The following is a 19010-nucleotide window of genomic DNA, read 5'->3' as shown; positions in this document are numbered from 1 at the left end:
AGCATTTCACCCAGTCAAGGCTGAAATTGACCTGATTCTGAAGAGGTGCCACAGTGGCGGAGATATATGTGAGTGTCATGTCATGGCTTGCCTAGTTCGATCACTTTCTTCCGCAAGATTAATATGACGATTACTCGTTAATTGACACCCACTAGTACTAGCAGACCATACAATACACATTCATCAGATCTAGACATATCGATACATCTCTCTGTCGTGTACCTTGCACATCGTTCCTATTCCCACTACTCCAACAAATACAGATACAATACCAGCATACCAACATACCAGCATCCACTCGCACAAAGTCACGTTACAAGAACATAACCCTTAAGATATTGAAATCCAGACTCTGCTCCGGCCTTAATCTTGCTCCACCATTGCCGACACTGGCTATCCTCCATATCCCTACTTGCCACTTACAATCCATCAATCCATCAATCCTACGAGTATAACTCACAATACACTACATGGAAATACTACTTGAACAACGACAGCTGAAAATACAGTGCAAAGCAATAGCATAAAGCATACAGATCCATCATAACAACATCACCACTCCTTCATACGCACACATACATCCACACGCAATAATCGAATCGTCTTGCTCATGTGTACGATTCATCCCATCCTTTAACCTCAATCATCCCTTTCGACTCCCTTCTTCATCTTCAACCTCACTTGTCATACCAAGGAACATAGAAAGAAATGACCTCAACATCAAGGTCGGGCAGTGAGGGGACCCCTACTCCTGTTGAGGAGGACGATCGGACACCCACTCCTGGGCATCACACCAGTGGTAAGTCATACATCACCTCCTTTCATGCATCTTACTGCAAAACCCTGCAAAACCCAGAGAGTCGCAGGCTTCTTCGGCTTTGACCTCCCTTGTGCCATGTCGGCTTGACAATCGTCGAGTTTCGGACCTTGGGAAGCTATGCAGCCTTCAGTGGGGAAAGACTACATCATGTCCCCTCACTCAATGATTGATCCTCATCAACGCTGATCATGTCCGTCTCAGATCCGAATCTGCCACCTGATGATCACTCATCACCGTCCTCCCCAGTCCTCCCGCTTCCACCGCCAGACTTCAATCCACCAGCGGACTTTCCAACGGACTCGCCAGTGAATAGCATATCGACGCCTTCGACAAGTTCAGCAGCATCACCAACGAGATTCGGGAACTCCTTTCCATCGCCTCTAGAATCAATTGCTGGCAACTTCTCTCCCACCGAGAGTCCTTCCGGACAATTGCATCGACCGACGCTACAGTCTATACAACGTATATCAACCGAGTCGATACCGACACCTGGATCCGGAACGAGCTCGTTATCCTCTAACCAGTCTGAGGGCGGAGATCATTTAGCTGAGATGAGAGAGGATTTGAAAGAGAAATTACTTCAATCTGAAACTTCTACGCCATCGACATCGCGAACCAGAAGCAGTTCTGTCTCTACCACCAATCCGATCGACAATTTCAAGTTCAACTTGATCAATCCAACTCCACCTACGGAACCTGCTTTATTCGAAGAATATGATGATGATTACTACAACGAAGCTGGACCCAGTCAGCCGAGACGATTGAGCTCCAGTGCGTTAGCAAATTTGGATGACGGTCGGGATTTACCCGTAGAACATGCTTGGGATAGTGTGGTAGGTGCAGTTCATAAAAGGCTATTTGTCTACTACAGAAGCTGATTTTATTCTCATCTTCAGTGGCCTGCACCTGGATCTGCTCATCGCAGTGTACCACCAGACCCTGGTCCATCCAGATTCCCCATAGCCCCTGTCTCACCATTCGTCACCCCAGCTTTCTCTCCCGCAATCATCCCTACAACTTCCTCGAGCTCTCTGTCTCGCAAACCACCATCACCGATTGTAGATCCACATGATCCTACGTCGCCAGGGAAGAGAAGCCAATCACCTATCACAGGCCCTTTCCGATTCTCACCTAGATCAGGAAACTCGTCCCCTAATATGGAACCAAACGGCCCAACCGAGATGTACTTTGGAGGAAGAAGACGATCCATCACCGCGGATGCTCCGTTATTAGCGCATTCACCACCTTCTACTGCACCCATCTCTATCAATCTCAGCAGACACAATCGGTCTTTGTCAAACTCGTCTCAGAACAGTCCACAAAGTCGATTATCTTTTCAACGCGGCTCCCCTACAACCGCCAGTCCACCTAAAAGCCCCATGCGACCGCCTCTTACATTTCCAGCGGACAACAGTAGACCAATAAGCCCATCATCAAGCAAATCAAAGCCAATAGCAGCTCCACCGCTTTCAGCCCCCGCAAATAGATTGACAAACCCTGGTGCTTCTCCACCGATCTCGGCAATCACCAAAGGCCGTCCGAGGGGTCACAGCTTATCGTCTGTGATACGCACCCAGCCATTCGGTCTTGATCCGCCTAATCCCTCATCACCTGATCATCGACAACGGTCCCCTCTTGTCAACCCTTCCAAAATGCAGGAAGCAGACGAATCAATCGTCTCTCCTCTGTCATCTTCATCTTCCTTGCCTCCTATAGCATTACCTCCCGCCATAGCCAAACCACCGAACCCCTTTCCAGAACCAGTACATGCCTCTACATCCGGCAACTCTTCTCGACCACCTTCACCACCCCTTTTCGCTCCCCTTGCCCGACCTGCAGTCCTCAGACGGGCTCTGTCGGATTATGATCCCAAAGCCCGCAATACCCCTCCTGGATTTCATCGGACACTCAGCATCACGGCGGAGCTTGACAAATCGCCCAAGCGCACCACTTCCAATGCCGAGGTTGTCTCACCTGTACATCCGGGAGAGGGCGATGATCACGACTTGAATCGCGTAAAGAAGAGTCCGAGAAAGTCACCAAACGTCCTACCAATAATTTCGCCCCTCGCGCGCTCCGCTGGACCACTTGGGGATGCAGAAGAGAGAGTGGGAGATTTAGCGGAAACTTCAAATACCCAAAGCTACTTCTCCGATGTTGGTACGCAGTCTTGGTCCGGTGATTCTGCACCGAATCATATGGGTGATGTGGATATAGTCGACGAAGGCGATGTCTTGCCTGTGGGAGACGTTCAAATGGATGTTACCTTTGACGACGAAGGTCTCAACACATTAGAACGAATTTTCCTGTTGAGCAAGAGTGAATATCCCTTCCACCGTGCATATGTCGCTCGAGTCCTTGGGGATCTGCTGAATGAAGTCGATCCGTGCGAATCTGTCGAATATGTTCTGCCTTTGCTTAGTGGGTTCTCAATGGACGACGACGAGAGTGTGAAAGAGGCATTTGCATCAGAACTACATCGAATCCTTTGGTACTTCTACTCGACTTGTAAACTTTTGATCGACGATGGCGAGGGTGAGATGATTGAAGTGCCCGAACCTCCAGAAGCGATTTTCTCGCGAAGAGAGCACTCACCGGAGAACAGGACAGAAACGATCACGATCACTTCCGAAGGTATCAACACGGTACCTACGCCAACAATCGCCGAAGCTACCGAAAGTGCTGTACCCATGCGTCGACAAAGATCAAACACTTCTCTGCTTAGTACCAGTAGTGCGACGGGTCCATCATCTTCTGGATCAAGCCTGACCCGACCATCGTCTTCCAAGTTCTCGCCTGGTATCCCGGAAACGCAAGATGTCGATACTCCCAATTCCTCAATTTCAGCCTCGTCGCAAGATACAGCTTTCAGTCCTGGGATGTACATCAAGCTTTATGCTGAAAGTGGTGAGACCGAAGACTTTTCCAAGGAAGATCAAGGTATTTTGGTTGATCGACCGGTCCTGGCGGTCAACTTCTTTACTCCACTTGTTGGATCGCTGCTTCTCAATCAGAACCCTGTGATATCTGAATCAGTCAGAAATGGAGTAGTAGCTGTCCTAGAACGACTAAGAGGTAAAGGAGAGACATCATTGGAAACCTGGGGACATGTCGCACAACAACCCGAAGCTGACGAGCGAAGAGGTTTCGCCACTCAGAATGGACCTCATCAACATGACTTGCGGCCGTTCTTTACCGAAGCTAGATCGGTGGTGGAAAGAGAATTACTTCAAGGTATCATTATCGGTATGGGTCAACTGTCCACCGATATGCCCGATATGATGTTCGAAGGATCCGACCATGGCGATGATGAGATACGTGATCAGGAAGCATTCCAAACTCAACTTTACCAAGAGGCTACTGCAGGACGAGCAACATCCATGAACCTCATTGGAGCTGTCTCAGAGTTTTTCGAAGAGCATGAAGTAGTAGAGAATGGGTTCGTGGAAGAGGTATTGGCTTCTGGAGATGGTGATGTTCCGGTCAGAGCCGAGGCGGCAGTAGCTATGAGTTGTTTGGCAAAAATGGTTCCTGTCGAACATGTCTATAGGATGGTAAGCCGAACTTCATGTCCTCGATACTGTCAAGCTGATCGGAATTGCAGTTACCGCTTTTCGAATCATTTTGCGAAGACGAGAACGATCATGTCAAACAATCTGCATGTCTAGCTTTGCCGGCGCTTTGTCGACGGATCGAATCTCCAGATTATCGACGGGCCTTCGCTGTCAAAGCTGTTCAAACACTGATGTCGGGCGACGAGGATGTGCGATGTGCTGCACTCGAAATGTTGGGAGAGGTCATTTACATCTTCCATGATGATCCCCGAGGTCCTCCCGACGAGCTTATTGATGTCTATACGGATGACTCGGAAGTCAGAGAAGGTGAACGGGATTCAGATTGGGATGTCGTGGCTATTTTCAACGTGAGTCGGTATCTGCTTGACTAGGGGACAAGGATAGCTGATTACATGTTATGTAGTTCCCTGGTGTATGCCTTACCCTCGGTCCTGAAAGATGGTCTGATATTCGCGATCTCTTTCAACGTCTTCAAGATCGTGCGGGCGAAAAGGTCCTTCGGACCACCGCGTCATGTTTACATGAACTCACCAAGATCCTTCTTCCAGACCAAGTTGTCTCTGATCTCTTACCTGTGTATACAAGATTGTTGGGTGATTCAGAAGAGATCCGAGAAAGGGTTTTCGAACATGTCGATACTATCATTGCGTCCGTTCCGAAAGAAGTCGGCTGGAGCCTGTTTCAACATCTCGCGAGAGGTTGGAAGGCTGGTATGCTTGGTGGATGGCGGGCGAGGGAGAAGCTCGGTTTGCACATCCCAAGCTTTCTGAAGACCTTTGCGGAGTGGAATGGGGTTGAGGAGGTACTGGAGATGATGCGAGATGCTCTGCTGGATCCGTTCGCCGCCGTTAGGGATGCTGTTACTAAAGGTGTAAGTTGATTATATCCTTCAGGTACTTTTATGATTCGAAGGGAATGCTGATGGAGATGATAATACTGTAGATACCCCAAGCGTACGAAGTCCTCGGCACCCAATCACCAGTTGCCAAACGATTCCGCGATATCCTACTTGACCTGGGAGATTCCAAAGCCTTCAAACAGCGTCTGACATTTGTCAGATGTCTCAGAGAATTCGTCAAACCCCCGCCCAACAGAGGTGCATTCGAAGATTTCTTCTTACCCGTCTTACCTCGACTATCTAAAGATGTAGTGGACGTCAGATTGGGATTAGCTCAAATCATCGCTGATCTCTTTGTGGTCGGAGCCTACTATTCGAATGTCGGACGGAACGTTCCCAAAACCATATGGGAGATTGCCCGGGATCTGGCGGACGATCAATCTACCGATGTGAGAGATACGGTCCGAAAGGTGAATATGGATCGGGCTAGACCTACTGGTAAGGGAAAAGATGTTCAGGTACCCTATGAGATTAAGGGGGTACATAATCCCGATAGGGCTTTGAAACCTGGTGAGAGAGAGGGCAATTCCCCTTCGAACGCGGATAGTACGTTGGCGCCTTCGAAGAAACAGAGTGGCTCGTCGTTCCCTGGAGTGTCGAGTTCGGCAGTGGCTGAACGACAGTTGTCAACCTCGTCATCTTCCACCAGCAACGATCCGACGCCTACTCCGCGCAGTCCGAAGAAATGGTCTAGTGGATTACCATCACCTGTCAGAAGAGAGAGCAACGAGTTGATGGCCAAGATGAGAACGATGGATTTATCACCCACGGAGAAAGATACTACCTCGGCTTCGGGGTCTCAATCTGGATCGGACGATCTGTCTTCAACGCCTAGATTGGTTTTTGATCAACAGATGGATAAGGAAAGGGATAGGGGAAAGGGGTTTGTGAAGAGTCCTTTATCGTCTGGGTTCACCCCGTCTGAGGATGAGCATGGGAATCCGTTTGCATCTAGTTTTGGACAGGCTGCTAGTGGTGGGACGAGTGATGTGAATGAACAGTAGGATGATTTTGGTTTTTATCACTTGTATCGATTAGTGATTCATTTGATGCTGACTCGATCGAGGAAGTGTCGAGTTGATTTATTTATATTTATATTGATATTTATAATATATATATATAGATGATATTTTGTATCCCTAAAAGCACAGAGATGAACATAGACCATATATCTGCACAACCGCTCTATCTATCCCTTTGATATCCCAAAACGAGATCTGGTCGTTTCGTACCGTTCAGCCTAATTGCATTTTGATATACTTACATACACATTATACATGGTTGTATAGATCTGATCAACTACCTACACTGACGGGCGTATACGCTCCACCACCACCAGAGGATGGAGCAGACCTCATCTCTTGGAAGTTGTTATTGTTTGACCGTCCTGGAAAGAGCTGCGAGGAATACGATTGGATCGAAGTGGGTAGTAAGGCTTGGGACCATTCTCTGAGATCTGTGGGTCGACCATGAGTCTCGATAGCCTGGCGGAGTCTGGATTTGGGGTGATCAGTGAGCTTAGGATACTGAACCCAAGGATGGAATGGCTGGGATGGGTTTATACTTACCTCGCTCGTATCGCTGCGTAGAGTAGGAGACCAAATACGATGAGGAGGAAGAAAGTCACTACCAGCTGATCTCTTGGAGAGTCGCGTTCTATAACAGGAATTAAAAATGATAATTGATAATTGAGAGTTGATCAGTAGTCAGTTGTGGGCGCTGATATTTGATATTTAGAGATTGAAGTGGACCCACTAAAACACCTCGCTTCGACATCTCCCTCCGTCCCTGTCCCTATATCCGTATCTAGCTCTGGCACCTGCGCTCCTTTACATATGTTCAATTTCTGGTCCAAGCAGAACTGCCTCGTACAGCTCAAACAAGGTTTTGCGGGGTTTTCGGGACGGTATAGTGGGATGATGGTGGAGTTGGAGAAGCATATGCCTTTTGGGTTGGGAGTATGAGTCAGCTAGGGAAGTCTGAATTTAGATATGAATGTCATTGATCGACATGGAAGATACACGAGTATACGGTATTTGTCATATACGAAGATACGCGTCACTCACATTTGCAGTAAGATAGACCTGGATCATTGTATAATGCTGATACTGAGAGTGAGGTCGTGAGTAACAATGCTAAGATTATTGACCATATGCCGAGTCGAGCCATGGTGATTGTGCTCCTCTCGGATTGAGGTGGTAGATTAATGGGTGGGTGCTTGAACAGATGATTGTACTTGTTCAATTCGATTTAGATGAATGGAGTGGTGTGTATTAGCTGACTCGAGTTGACTGTATGTCGATGATGATCAATTGATGATTGTATTGAATGTATGCATAGTAGTTTATCGATCTATTGTTGTTAATTGACGAGTGATCCTCCATCATCAACATCATCTCTACTCTATTTCGCTGGATGCCACGTGCCACGACAATGATCGGAGAAATCCGCAATACGGCCGTACTAATTTACTACTACTAGTACTACTCGAGAGAATAGAGATGAAGGACAGTGAGAGATTGAGATGACGACGAGCTCATTACTACTAGTAGTAGCAACAACATCAACAACCCATCTTTTCACTTCTACTTAACTGGCAATAGCATACCTATAGCAATCATATCCACCACGATCACCAACCAACTACCACCCTACCAATCACATCCATACCAGTCTTAACCAACCCAACCCCTATACCCCGCCAAGAGATTCGACAAACAGCATTCTTACCATGTCACTATGATTGTGCTAATCCTGCCTAGATAAATTTAGTTTATTCCACGCAGAGGTGTCCGGTGAGTGCATTCGAATACCTTGCGATCCCTGTCCACAGCTCTTCAATCTTGCATATCATCCTTTTTCTTCTCCTCTCAACTCTCACATTACCTCATAGCTCACTCCCCGTCGATAGGCACTTATACCCCGGCCCTCCGCTACCTATCTCAACATACCTTACCTCATCATATAAACTTATCATACATACTCTTCAACCTTATCGCATATCTCTGTCCCCATTCCGCAGATGTCCGAACCAAACAAAAAAGACCGTCTAGGTCTACAGCTCAATCCCCCATCATCCTCATCCCAATCACCAAATTCTACACCTTCAATTGCTAGTGCCGGATCAAGATTCCTGTCTAGAAGAGTATGGGGAAGAGCAAGTGCTACGACCAAGACTTCGACTGGTCAAGATGAATTACCAACTTTAACAAACACCACTCAACACCCTCTGAGAAAAGATTCAACGGAAGAAGTCATCAAGAATCCCAATCAGAATTTCCATCTGGAAGAAGCCATCGAATTGATGAATCCCCCTTCTTCATCTGAGAACACCAATAATACTATATCATCCCCTGAATTGGTCGAATTGATAAAGGCTACTTCGGTGTATATAAACAATTTACAGCTAGATGATACCAACGATGCTACTGACCCTTTCAGTACGAGCACCTCTTCATCCTCCTTGGCGTCCAGCGTCACCGTGACTCTTCCGCCTGAAACAGACGAGAACAACTCAGCACTCAAATTAATATCTCCGGAAGATGTGAAAACCCTTTATTCAAGAGCTATATCATTCTCGGACAGGCGAAACGACTCGTCACTGCGGATAGCGGGTATAAGGTTGTTGACATCTATCATGACTTATTGTCCACCACCAAGGTATTTCTCAGAACAATCGAAAGTCCAACTGCCAGATACTATCACCGTTAGAACCATGCACGGTCTTATCGTCAAGTCGGGGACTGTATTGAGCGAATTAACCAGTGAAGCCAAAGTGGACCTGATAGGTGCTCAAGTGGTAGCTTTGAAGGTCTTGACCAAGAATGGCGCAGAAGTAGAGGGTCTCACTGGGTTGATTGGATGGTTGGTCAACATGTTGGAGGAGATCAAGGATGATTGGTCGAAATGGTGCGAGATGAAACCTAATGGGGGGAATGACGTGTCCAATCGACCAAGGAGGGTAGGTCTCTCTTTCCCCGTCGCGAGGTATATTCAGCTGACAAACACATAGCTAAAACCGTTCGATCCTATCTCACCTTATTCACCCCTAGAAACCGCTACTTCAATTATCGACCTCATCAACCTAGTCTCCCACCACTATATCGACCTTTTCGATCCTAATAAGGATGTCTCACGTATTACCCAACCTGTCTTCTCCTTCATCAGCAGGGGCATACTCGCTTCTACCCCTCCTAATGATTTAGCTGGTCTGAACATCTCTCAAGGTCACGTACCAGCTCCAAATCCCTCAAGAAGGGAATCCCTCACTTCCCTAGCATTCAGCTCCCCTATGCCACCACATCATCCCAGCCCTTCCCTGGAATCGAACCTTCGACGATCCGCATCTATAACAAGGCGTAAAGATCAATACGTCCCTTCGGCATTCAGCACACCATCTTCATCCCGGTTTGCCAGACACTCTACTCTCACATCCCCACAATCTGTCAATTCATCTTCAGCTTTCCAATCGCCCTCACCCCAATTCCCGACCTTACCTATGCCCAGATGGTTATACCTCCTTCCATCAGCATGTGCATTACTGGAGGGTTTCATTGATCACACTGTCCTACCTCAAGATCTATTCATCGATATCATGCGATTTGCTTGTATCTGCGGAGCATACGACGATGAGTCTGGTCTGGCCTCAGATGTAGGTCAGATACCTGTTCATAAGCTACTCGCTGTGATGTTCAGGTCGAACAACGGCAGAAGAGGTGAATTAGCGCTTAGGATGATTATGGAGCAAGCAGCCAGTCAACCTTTCAAACTTACATACGAAGGCTTGAGTGATGCCGACGCCAGAGTCGTACAAGGCGCTGTGTACATAGCTAGAAGTTTGCTCTTACATCTAGATGACCCTTCGCCTAATCCTGCTACTTCACCTTCCGCATCACTTTCATCGTTATCGCCCTCTCTCATGGCAGCTCTTTCGACATCTCGATTCATGAAACCAGAAGACCGTCAAGAACGAGCGAGGTGGGAGTTGGTGGATTATTCCGTCCTCACTTTGCTACAGGATCACTTGCATCGACTAGAACAAGGATCGGGCAAAGATGTAATCAGAGCAGATATCTGGACGGAAGGGCAGGCTGCATGTGACTTACTGAAGGCCCTATGGCCTGTAGCTGTACCTGCTAGGTAAGTGGCATCAGTTTTTTGGCTTCAGTTCACGAATGCAACTTGTGCTGACCTTATGCCCCAGGTCGACTGGCTTGTCGCTATACGTCGCTGAAGAACCTTCGACCTTTTCTGCTATCTTTGATGCCGTAATCCACCAACTACCGACTGCGATCGAAAAGCTTCATCCATCAGGGGCCGCTGCCTCGCCTTTCTATCATCCCCATTATATCGAACTACTATTCAACTTTGGTGACCAACTTTCCGAAGAGGATGCTGCCGTCATATTAGACTACTACCACACCGAAGGTTTATGTCTACCTATGACAGCAGGATGGATCGAAAACATATGGAAGCTGATCAACATATTCTACGAGTCAGCCTTGAACCTCCCTTCGGCTAGGCGAAAATTAGCTATGATTATATTCCAAGATTTATATGCCTCAACTGAGGAGATGTCTGCTCCGAGAACTGAATTTGTCGACAAGGTGATAGTACCCTTTCTGGACAAGGTCTTACTGAAACAAACGGAAGATTGGTTCCGACAAGAAGCTTTATCAGTGATGATACGCGCGGCAGTAGCAGAGACTATGGAAAAAGATGAGGAAAGACGAAAAGCTCGAGCTGAGAAGAATCTCGACGAGGTCGAAGAAGAAGATGCATCTGCTTTGCCGAGTCAGGAAGTAAAGGAAGCTGCTGCGGGTGGCAGCTTCCACGCAATTCGGAATCTGATCATTTCTCTCGCTTCGACCGCCTGGTGCAAAGATGAGGACCATCACACTCATCGATCGGTCTCCGAACGAAGACGACCCGCTCCTCAGCTACCAAGAGATTCGAACGCCTCGACCTCATCCGCATCCAGCTCATCGGCTCTGAAAGGTCTCATGAATGTCCTTTCACCACCCACAAGGACGAAGGATCTGCCATCGGTGGCACCTTCACTTGCAAGTACTGACGATACTACATCTTCGACACCCCGACAACAAGCAGTCAACCATCGAGTACCTCATACGGATTGTCAGTCGCTACATGCGGTCTCGGCGCTCATCAAAATCTTCAACGATCTCACCTTCTCGCCTCCACATTCTCTCTCCTCGTCGATCAAAGCGGCGCGTACACCAGCTTCAGCCCGATGTATCGCCATCTACCGAGACCTTTTGGGCTTACTATACCCATTCACGGATCACGCTGGTGATCAGACCCCTACTTCTCGTATCGCAGCTGTCCCAGCTCGATGCCCCCGAGCGAGAGTAGCTATTCTTCAATGGCTATTACGACTTCGAGCGGATCCTAAACATCGGATCTATCTACGTACAAACATGGACACTGATTGTACATCCTATGCGGATACCCTGTTCCGAACTTCCGAAGCGGTTGAAGCTCAGCGGTCGAAACTCATTTCTGATGCTGAAGAATCCCGCGCAAGGACGGAAAGAAGACAGCAGAACCATCAAACGCAACAACCGCTGTCGAACGCTAGGGAATCTCTGAGGGATAGAACATCAACGACCACTCGAAGTAGAAGTAGATCCAGACCACCCACGGAGCTTTCTCAACACGGCTCAACGGATACCTCTGGGTTCGCTCCCCTGTGGTCTGTACCCGAGACTCTGGCATTTGATATGCCAGCTGACAGTCTACCATCAGAAGGATTGCTCACTTACGATCCCAATCATCCTTCGCTAAGGGTCAAGGATGCTCCACCTGTAGAGGGAGTTTGGCTACCTGTTTCAGAATATGTTCGAGCTCTTAACGGAATACTGCGACACGAGACGAACTGGGAATTAGTCTCATACGTACTCTGCTTCTTGCCTCTGCAACTAAGTAACAAGCTGTTCTTCAGGGGCGGAAGAGCTACACGAGAGGTTAAAGCGTTATTGAAGGCTTTGGTCGATCTCATTCCTCAAGATGATCGTATAGAACGACGATGCAAATATCATCAATTCATCAAGAGACCGAATGTCAACGCAGCGGTATATCAATCTCTCTCGATCTTGATCGCCTACAGGGATGTGCTGGAACCGCACGAATGCGATGCTTTGATTGGGGCGTTTGAAGCATGTCTGGAATCTAATTCGGTCGTCGCCAAACCGTGTATTCAAGCTTTGACGTTATCGATCTTCGAACTAGAACAACCCTTGGGTAGGAGGCTGCTATCGATCATTGGTAAATTACGAGATATCAACTTCACCTCTGGAATTGCGGTACATCTATTAGAATTCTTGTTGGCATTAGGTGAAAACAAAAACTTATTCAGGAATTTTACGGACTCGCATTACAAGGATGTTTTCACTCTTGTTATCGATTATATCGCAGAACATAATGCTCGATCCGACCAGTCTCCAGATTTAGAATCTTCCGGTGCCAGGGAGTCTTACACCTTATCTCAGCATGTTATCGGATTAGCCTATCATTCGATATACGTCTGGTTCATCTCTCTCAAGCTTTCCCTTAGACCCGATCTGGTCAAGCACATCATCATCAAGTTACTCCAATCCCGATCAAAACGAGTCGCGGTCGACGAAATGGCTGAAGTATGTTTAGATTGGCTAGCGAGATATACATATGGGAACGCAGATCCGAAACCTGCCAATTCATTTTTATCAGATATGGTTATGCGCCCAGGACCAGGCGAGGAAGATCAAGAAAAGCCAAAAACCCAAAGCTGGTTATTGGGTGGATGTATCATTACGATCACGTCGCATCCTAGAACTGGTTGGGCGAGTATTACCTCGACTAGACCTACGGGTGCTACGGAGGTTATAGCCAAGTTGGAGAATGTGCCGTTGTTGAATCTTGGTGAATCCAATGCGGACTTGACGAGTTTGCCGGCGGTGTTGATGGGTAATAGGGAGGTGATTATGGATGAGAGGATGAGAGCTGTGAGTGTGGCTTTCTATAAGGAAACGTCTTCATGGACAAACACTGCATTAAAGCTATTTACTTACTTTCTTTGTCATGTATCTAGGAGGCATCCGAAATCGTCCAGCAAGAATCTACCGCACCGCAAGAAGAATTCGATCAATCATCTCAGCATGGGTATATCTGGTCTGGAGCCACCCCTTCCCAACGACGGAAGGACGTATCGATTGATCCTGCCTACCTCGCGGTTGAACTCCTCTCTTCCTACCCTAATGCCAATCTCGAAACTCCTCGAGGTCGATTGATACCCAACGAGGAGAAGTTCTTGAGAGCTTTGCGGAACATCGAAATGACACCCGTGATCGATACTGCCAAACTTGGTGTATTGTATGTGGGTAGGAACCAAACTACGGAGCAAGAGATTCTGGGTAACATCGACGGATCATCATTGTACTTGGACTTCCTGAGTGGTCTAGGAAGATTGATCAGGTTGAAAGGTCAAGTGGATGTATTCGTCGGGGGGTTAAACAGAGAAGACGACTCGGACGGTGAATACGCATATGCGTGGTGGGATGACCTCACTCAAACCATATTCCACACTACCACAATGATGCCCAACAGTCCCAACGATCCCACATTTGCCAGAAAGAAGAGACTGATAGGGAACGACTACGTCAAGATCATCTACAACGATTCAGGCAAAGATTTCAAATTCGATACCATCGGCACTGCATTCAACTTTATCAACATCGTCATTTCCCCTCACACCACACCGGAATCTCATGGTCCTCAACCCCAGACTGAGGTGCTCCCCACGGATCCATGGGCGGTATGGGGCCGAGACGATTATTTCAAAGTGATCATTCAAAGGGCTAGGGGTATACCTGATTTCTCACCCGTAGGGGAACATAAGATCGTCTCGAAAGAGAATCTACCGGTTTTCATCAGGCATATAGCCCATCTGTCGAATGATCTGGCGGCGAGGTACACCCATATTAAGGATGCGAGTACGCCTGAGCAGGCGGAGTATATTACGAGTTGGAGGAGTAGGCTGAGGGCTATGAATAGGTTGAGGACGAGGTGAGTTTTTGTCTTTCTTGGTGACTCATGAGATATATCCAAGGAAGGGGTATTGCCTATGAAAAGGATTGGAGTTGTCGGACTGGAAGGATCCTTGACTTCATTGCGATAATGAGACAATTTGATTTGATCCGATTCGGAATCAGAGCTAACTCAATGTTGTGTTCGCCTGTTTAGTCTACCGCAGGTAGAGAAGGTCGATCCCAATGACGAAGCCAAGAGAGAAGAGATGTTGAGAGAGTGAGTTGGCAGGCTGCCAGCTGATAAACGAAAAACGAGCTGATAGTCTGGGTGGGATTGTAGCTTCACGAGGGTTTTCTCGTATCGACCACCTGTCGAAGCTACTCAGGGAAACCCTTCGACAAACGCGTCAAAATAATATAAGTGCTGAATCTCGCTATTTGAGGATCGAATAGATCTTTCGTCAGATGAGATGAACAATCCACTAGCACCTGTCATCCTCGACATGTCTTGATTCTCGTCTCATCCTGACCTGGTAAGCTTCACTTGGTTCATCGCAGTAACCAGAAACCAAGTAATCAAATAGTGGGAAAGGGGAACCCATAAACCCAAAAACTCAAAGCGAGGAGGACATTAGGTGGATTAAGGGAGTGATAGTCGTGATGTCATGCTTCCATGATATATACATAGGTTATATACATCCTATACATGTAATTGTAGAATCGTAGTCGTCTGAATCAAAAGTGTATAGTTGATTGGGATTAACGAGGCGAAAATCAATGATATTATGTATTGTATTGTATTTTTACAGTATGTCTTGTCTCACATTTTCAAACCACAAACAACGAAATTACGAGCGAGGATCGAGATGTCACCTCGCGATGTCATGAGTTCATTTCATACATGATTTCATCATATCACATCTACATCTACATCTACCTTCATATACATGAACGATTGACAGAGATGATATTACATATTACGAGGCCATCATGAGGCTACGATACAAGTTACCTGAGGTCAAGGGTCGAACACAACTAAGTAGGGAAGATCAAAGAATGAAGAAGAAGAAGGGACAAGGCAGTATAGATATACAACAGTTCAAGGAGTTTGGAAGAAAGAAGACACAATGATGAGTGAAAATGGAGATACAGTGATATGAAACGTCGCTTACATGAGGAATCATCCTTTCAAAGAAATTGAATTTGAGAACCTTTCAAAAGGTAAAAAAAGACATGAGACCAAAAATGAAAATTAACACAAGGAAAGATCAAAACATGAAAGTAACGATCCAACTTGAGTGGGAAATCGAATCGGGGCTTATGAGTTGAATACAGGTTGTACGTATTTACAAGGGATAGAAGCTATATCGGGAAAACCCGTCAACTTCTCTCCACGTATGTATCGAAATGGGTTCAGTAGAGCAAGCTCACCCAGGCGAGATCCAGTATGAGCTCATCATACATAATTGGAACATTCGCTCCTTGGCCTAACTCTAGCCAAAGACAACTCATCCTCCATATCCTCTTTCAGTTCATCCATACCTTCCGAGCAATATGACGGCAGTTTACCAGGAGCCGAATGTCTCCTTCTACTATCCATCGCCACTTCCTCTTCTTCCCCAAGATAACCAGGATTCATATCTTCAGGACTGGCAGAGAACCTCCTAGCTATATCTAATTCCTGGTGTTCGTCACCGCTTGAATATGGAGAATCCGGTGAAGTTGAATCTGTTCGATTCGGTACTTCATCATGGCCGATTAAGCTACCTCGTTCTTCCCTTTCTGCGATATCGGACATATACCCAGTACTGAAACATTTGGGATGGGTATGGTCCTCGATGCTGTAGTTCAAGCTCGTTGAGCCAGACGAGTTATAAGTGTATGTCAAGTATGATTCCGTCGATCTAGCCTCCATGTCTTCATCTCTCCTGATCCTGGATCGCGATCGACCTCTTTCTGGTATTGGTAATCCATCAAGATCTTCTCTATAGTCACATCTATCTTGAGAGTCTTGTTCATGCCCTGACTCCGGCTGAGATTCGATTAACGACCCTGACTATTTACACATTATCAGCATTTTACCAGCCAACATTCCATCGAGAAAAAGTCATACTCACATCCTTCTGATTATTCTGCTCCTCCTTGTACTTCCTCGTATACTCCCTTCCCGCAGCTTTGAACTCCTCAAAAGTCCTTTCCGGAAAGATCACCCTAATGGGCAGTTCCACCAGACTAATCTCATCTTCTTCGAGGGTTTGTTTACCCTCTTCGTACTTTATCATCTGATCAAATGACATTCCCATATTGGGCTTGGACCTGTGTGTTTGAGTGGAAGTCATACCTGATAATCCAAGGCCGAGACCGAGTCCATAAGTGGGGGAGGTTATTACTGGTTCTTCCTCGTATGTTGTGGAGGTACTGTCATATGATGGATATGAAGAAGATGGTGATCCGAATATCTGGGTAGCACTGGGGAAGAACCTCCGCGATTCATTTGTTGGTAGAGCTGGAGTTTGGATTTGTTCTGATACTGGTGAGAACACTTCCTCCTCTTCGTCCTGGTTCTGATGTACTATTGAGGAGAAGTATTGAGGGGAGGATACATATTCGACATGTTGGATTTGATCTTCATCTCCATCTTCGATATCATCAATGTACCAACTTGAGGTAAAAGATGGCGTTGGGGTGAAGCCTTCCTCATTCGCTGTATCAGATGATGGGCCTGCGTATAGGGTTGCAAAAATAGGCTCGGTATTCGTTCTGGTCGTGGGCGGGAATGATTGTGCTCTATTCACACCATAGATCTCGTCAGCTCAATTATGATTGGACTGAACATAGACAGCTGACTTTGACCCACCTAGTAATTAGATCTGGTCGATCACTCCATTGCTCCCGACCGCCATATCTATACTTCATCCATAATCCCTCTCTCTCCTCTCTTTCTCTTATTCTTCTCTGCTCCTCGAGCGCTTTCGCCTCCTGATACGACTTCCAGGCTGCCTTGTTCATCGCGAATTTTCTGTACTGCTCCAGCTCGCCCAGGGTCCTTCGTCGACGCCTTTGGGGGAGGATGATGCTGGAATCGTAGTATGGTGTAACACTGGACGAACCTTCTTCTTGCTGTTCTGTCTCCGCATCTGAGAATTGGTCAGAAGAAGAGGTCACCTCGCTGAGCGGAGACGACTCTTTTCCACATGTCGATTGGGAGGACTCGGCTTCCTCAGGATAACACTCGTATGTCAGGTTAATGGGTATAGAAGGATCATCAGGTAAGGTAGGCGAAGGGATATGGGTCATACATGGACTAGGGGGTGGTGGGGAGTACGGGTCGACGGGTGGGGAGTATGTCGAGTTGGGTGGTGTGTTCTCATCACTACATACATACAGTATATTCATGATTAGCTCGGTCTTCTTGCCAAGTTGAGGATAACTCACCCGTGCGTCTCATCCTCGTCATCCACACAACCATCAAACCTCGTTTCTTTCTGCGTGTTCTCCTCTTCACTATTAGTGTTATTCTCATGTCAGCTCGGGTATACGGCTATAGCATCAGCTTGCAACCTACCTCTCCTCATTGATCACCCATAGGTTTCTATCTATCTGCTCAATACTACTCTCCTCGTCCTCGTCTTCCTCTGGTATATCATACAGCCCCGACCTATCTGAGAGTGTATCTGGACTAGGGGTCGTACTACTATTACTGGCACTGTCCACTTCTTCCACTATCACCCTTGTCGTTTGTGCGTCATCTTCTTCGTCTTGCTCGTCGATCACCCCCATGATGGGGGGGAGGGTGAGCCGAGAGGGTGACTCGGGGGATCGTTTGAGTTGGCGTATGAGGGTTGCTAGTGCCTCTGTATCGAGTTTGGTTGGTTGGGAGGAAGAGCAGGGTGGGGAGAGGGGGGATGTCATTTTGGTTGGTTTTGGGTTGAAATGATGAGGGATTGGAGTAGTAGTACAGACAGATGAGAGGAAGAAGGGAAAAGATATAGGATGGATTGATGCAATGATGGTAAGATGGAATGATCCAAGATTTATGAGAAGTAAATGATGAATTAGAAGGGACAAGGTAAGAAAGATGATAAGGGTCGTTTCAAGTTGAGTTTGATCTGTATTGTATGGTGTTAGGTGGTAGTCGTGATACCAATCAGAAATGTCTCAGAGGAGTATATATACAAGAACACGAACATACCTCATGTCAATCAAATTTTACTGGAACACACATGATCATTCATTGATGGTTGATACCCCATTTTACGATTGATCCGCACCTGCACTCACAGTCACACTAACAATCACAGTCATAGCTCACAGCCATATCCATATCCATAGCCATAGCCGATGAGATACACATCACACAAACTAAAACATGCGGTAAATGCAACCTAGCACTAGTCGATAGTTGAATGACGAAACAATAGCAATCCAAGCGAAGATCATACAACCAAGGCACGGTTCACCATAGTGTAAAAAAAAGGCTTAAGGTGGACGGTCAAAGCCGAAATAAGGTCTGGATTCCATTCTATGGATCTGCGCATAAAGAGGGAAGGGGGAACGTGCACCGCATCAACTAGGACCAAGTGGATTTACCGCCGGAGTTGAGTGGACTTGGTTTTCTATTCATTCACATCTCAGTCAGGTAATCTCAGCCTGAACTGCAATGACATACCCCATTCACATATTCACATTCATAT

General features: G+C 46.8%; 4 protein-coding genes across 4 annotated transcripts; 2 read left to right on the top strand and 2 right to left on the bottom strand.

Moving 5' to 3' along the window:
* Positions 1 to 708: 708 nt before the first annotated feature.
* I302_102305 (uncharacterized protein) lies at positions 709 to 6297 on the top strand (the record flags this gene model as incomplete). Its single annotated transcript, XM_065869458.1, has 6 exons — positions 709 to 799; positions 1022 to 1653; positions 1717 to 4374; positions 4425 to 4742; positions 4799 to 5266; positions 5338 to 6297. 6 exons carry the CDS (start codon positions 709 to 711, stop codon positions 6295 to 6297), a joined length of 5127 nt encoding a protein of 1708 aa, XP_065725530.1.
* A 291-nt stretch (positions 6298 to 6588) lies between these two features.
* Positions 6589 to 7462, bottom strand: I302_102304 (uncharacterized protein; the record flags this gene model as incomplete). Its single annotated transcript, XM_019187682.1, has 4 exons — positions 6589 to 6787; positions 6862 to 6949; positions 7049 to 7237; positions 7360 to 7462. The coding sequence occupies 4 exons, from the start codon at positions 7460 to 7462 to the stop codon at positions 6589 to 6591; spliced, it is 579 nt and encodes a 192-aa protein (XP_019050560.1).
* An 853-nt stretch (positions 7463 to 8315) lies between these two features.
* I302_102303 (uncharacterized protein) lies at positions 8316 to 14597 on the top strand (the record flags this gene model as incomplete). The annotated part of the gene is made up of 5 exons (XM_019187681.2): positions 8316 to 9254; positions 9306 to 10432; positions 10497 to 13293; positions 13380 to 14353; positions 14531 to 14597. 5 exons carry the CDS (start codon positions 8316 to 8318, stop codon positions 14595 to 14597), a joined length of 5904 nt encoding a protein of 1967 aa, XP_019050559.2.
* A 1175-nt stretch (positions 14598 to 15772) lies between these two features.
* I302_102302 (uncharacterized protein) lies at positions 15773 to 18228 on the bottom strand (the record flags this gene model as incomplete). The annotated part of the gene is made up of 5 exons (XM_019187680.1): positions 15773 to 16372; positions 16434 to 17103; positions 17174 to 17689; positions 17752 to 17820; positions 17882 to 18228. 5 exons carry the CDS (start codon positions 18226 to 18228, stop codon positions 15773 to 15775), a joined length of 2202 nt encoding a protein of 733 aa, XP_019050558.1.
* Between the last annotated feature and the right edge of the window lie 782 nt (positions 18229 to 19010).

This window comes from Kwoniella bestiolae, chromosome 1, assembly GCF_000512585.2.
Source record: "Kwoniella bestiolae CBS 10118 chromosome 1, complete sequence".
Lineage (NCBI taxonomy): Eukaryota > Fungi > Basidiomycota > Tremellomycetes > Tremellales > Cryptococcaceae > Kwoniella > Kwoniella bestiolae.
This window is presented reverse-complemented; position numbering and strand designations above follow the sequence as displayed.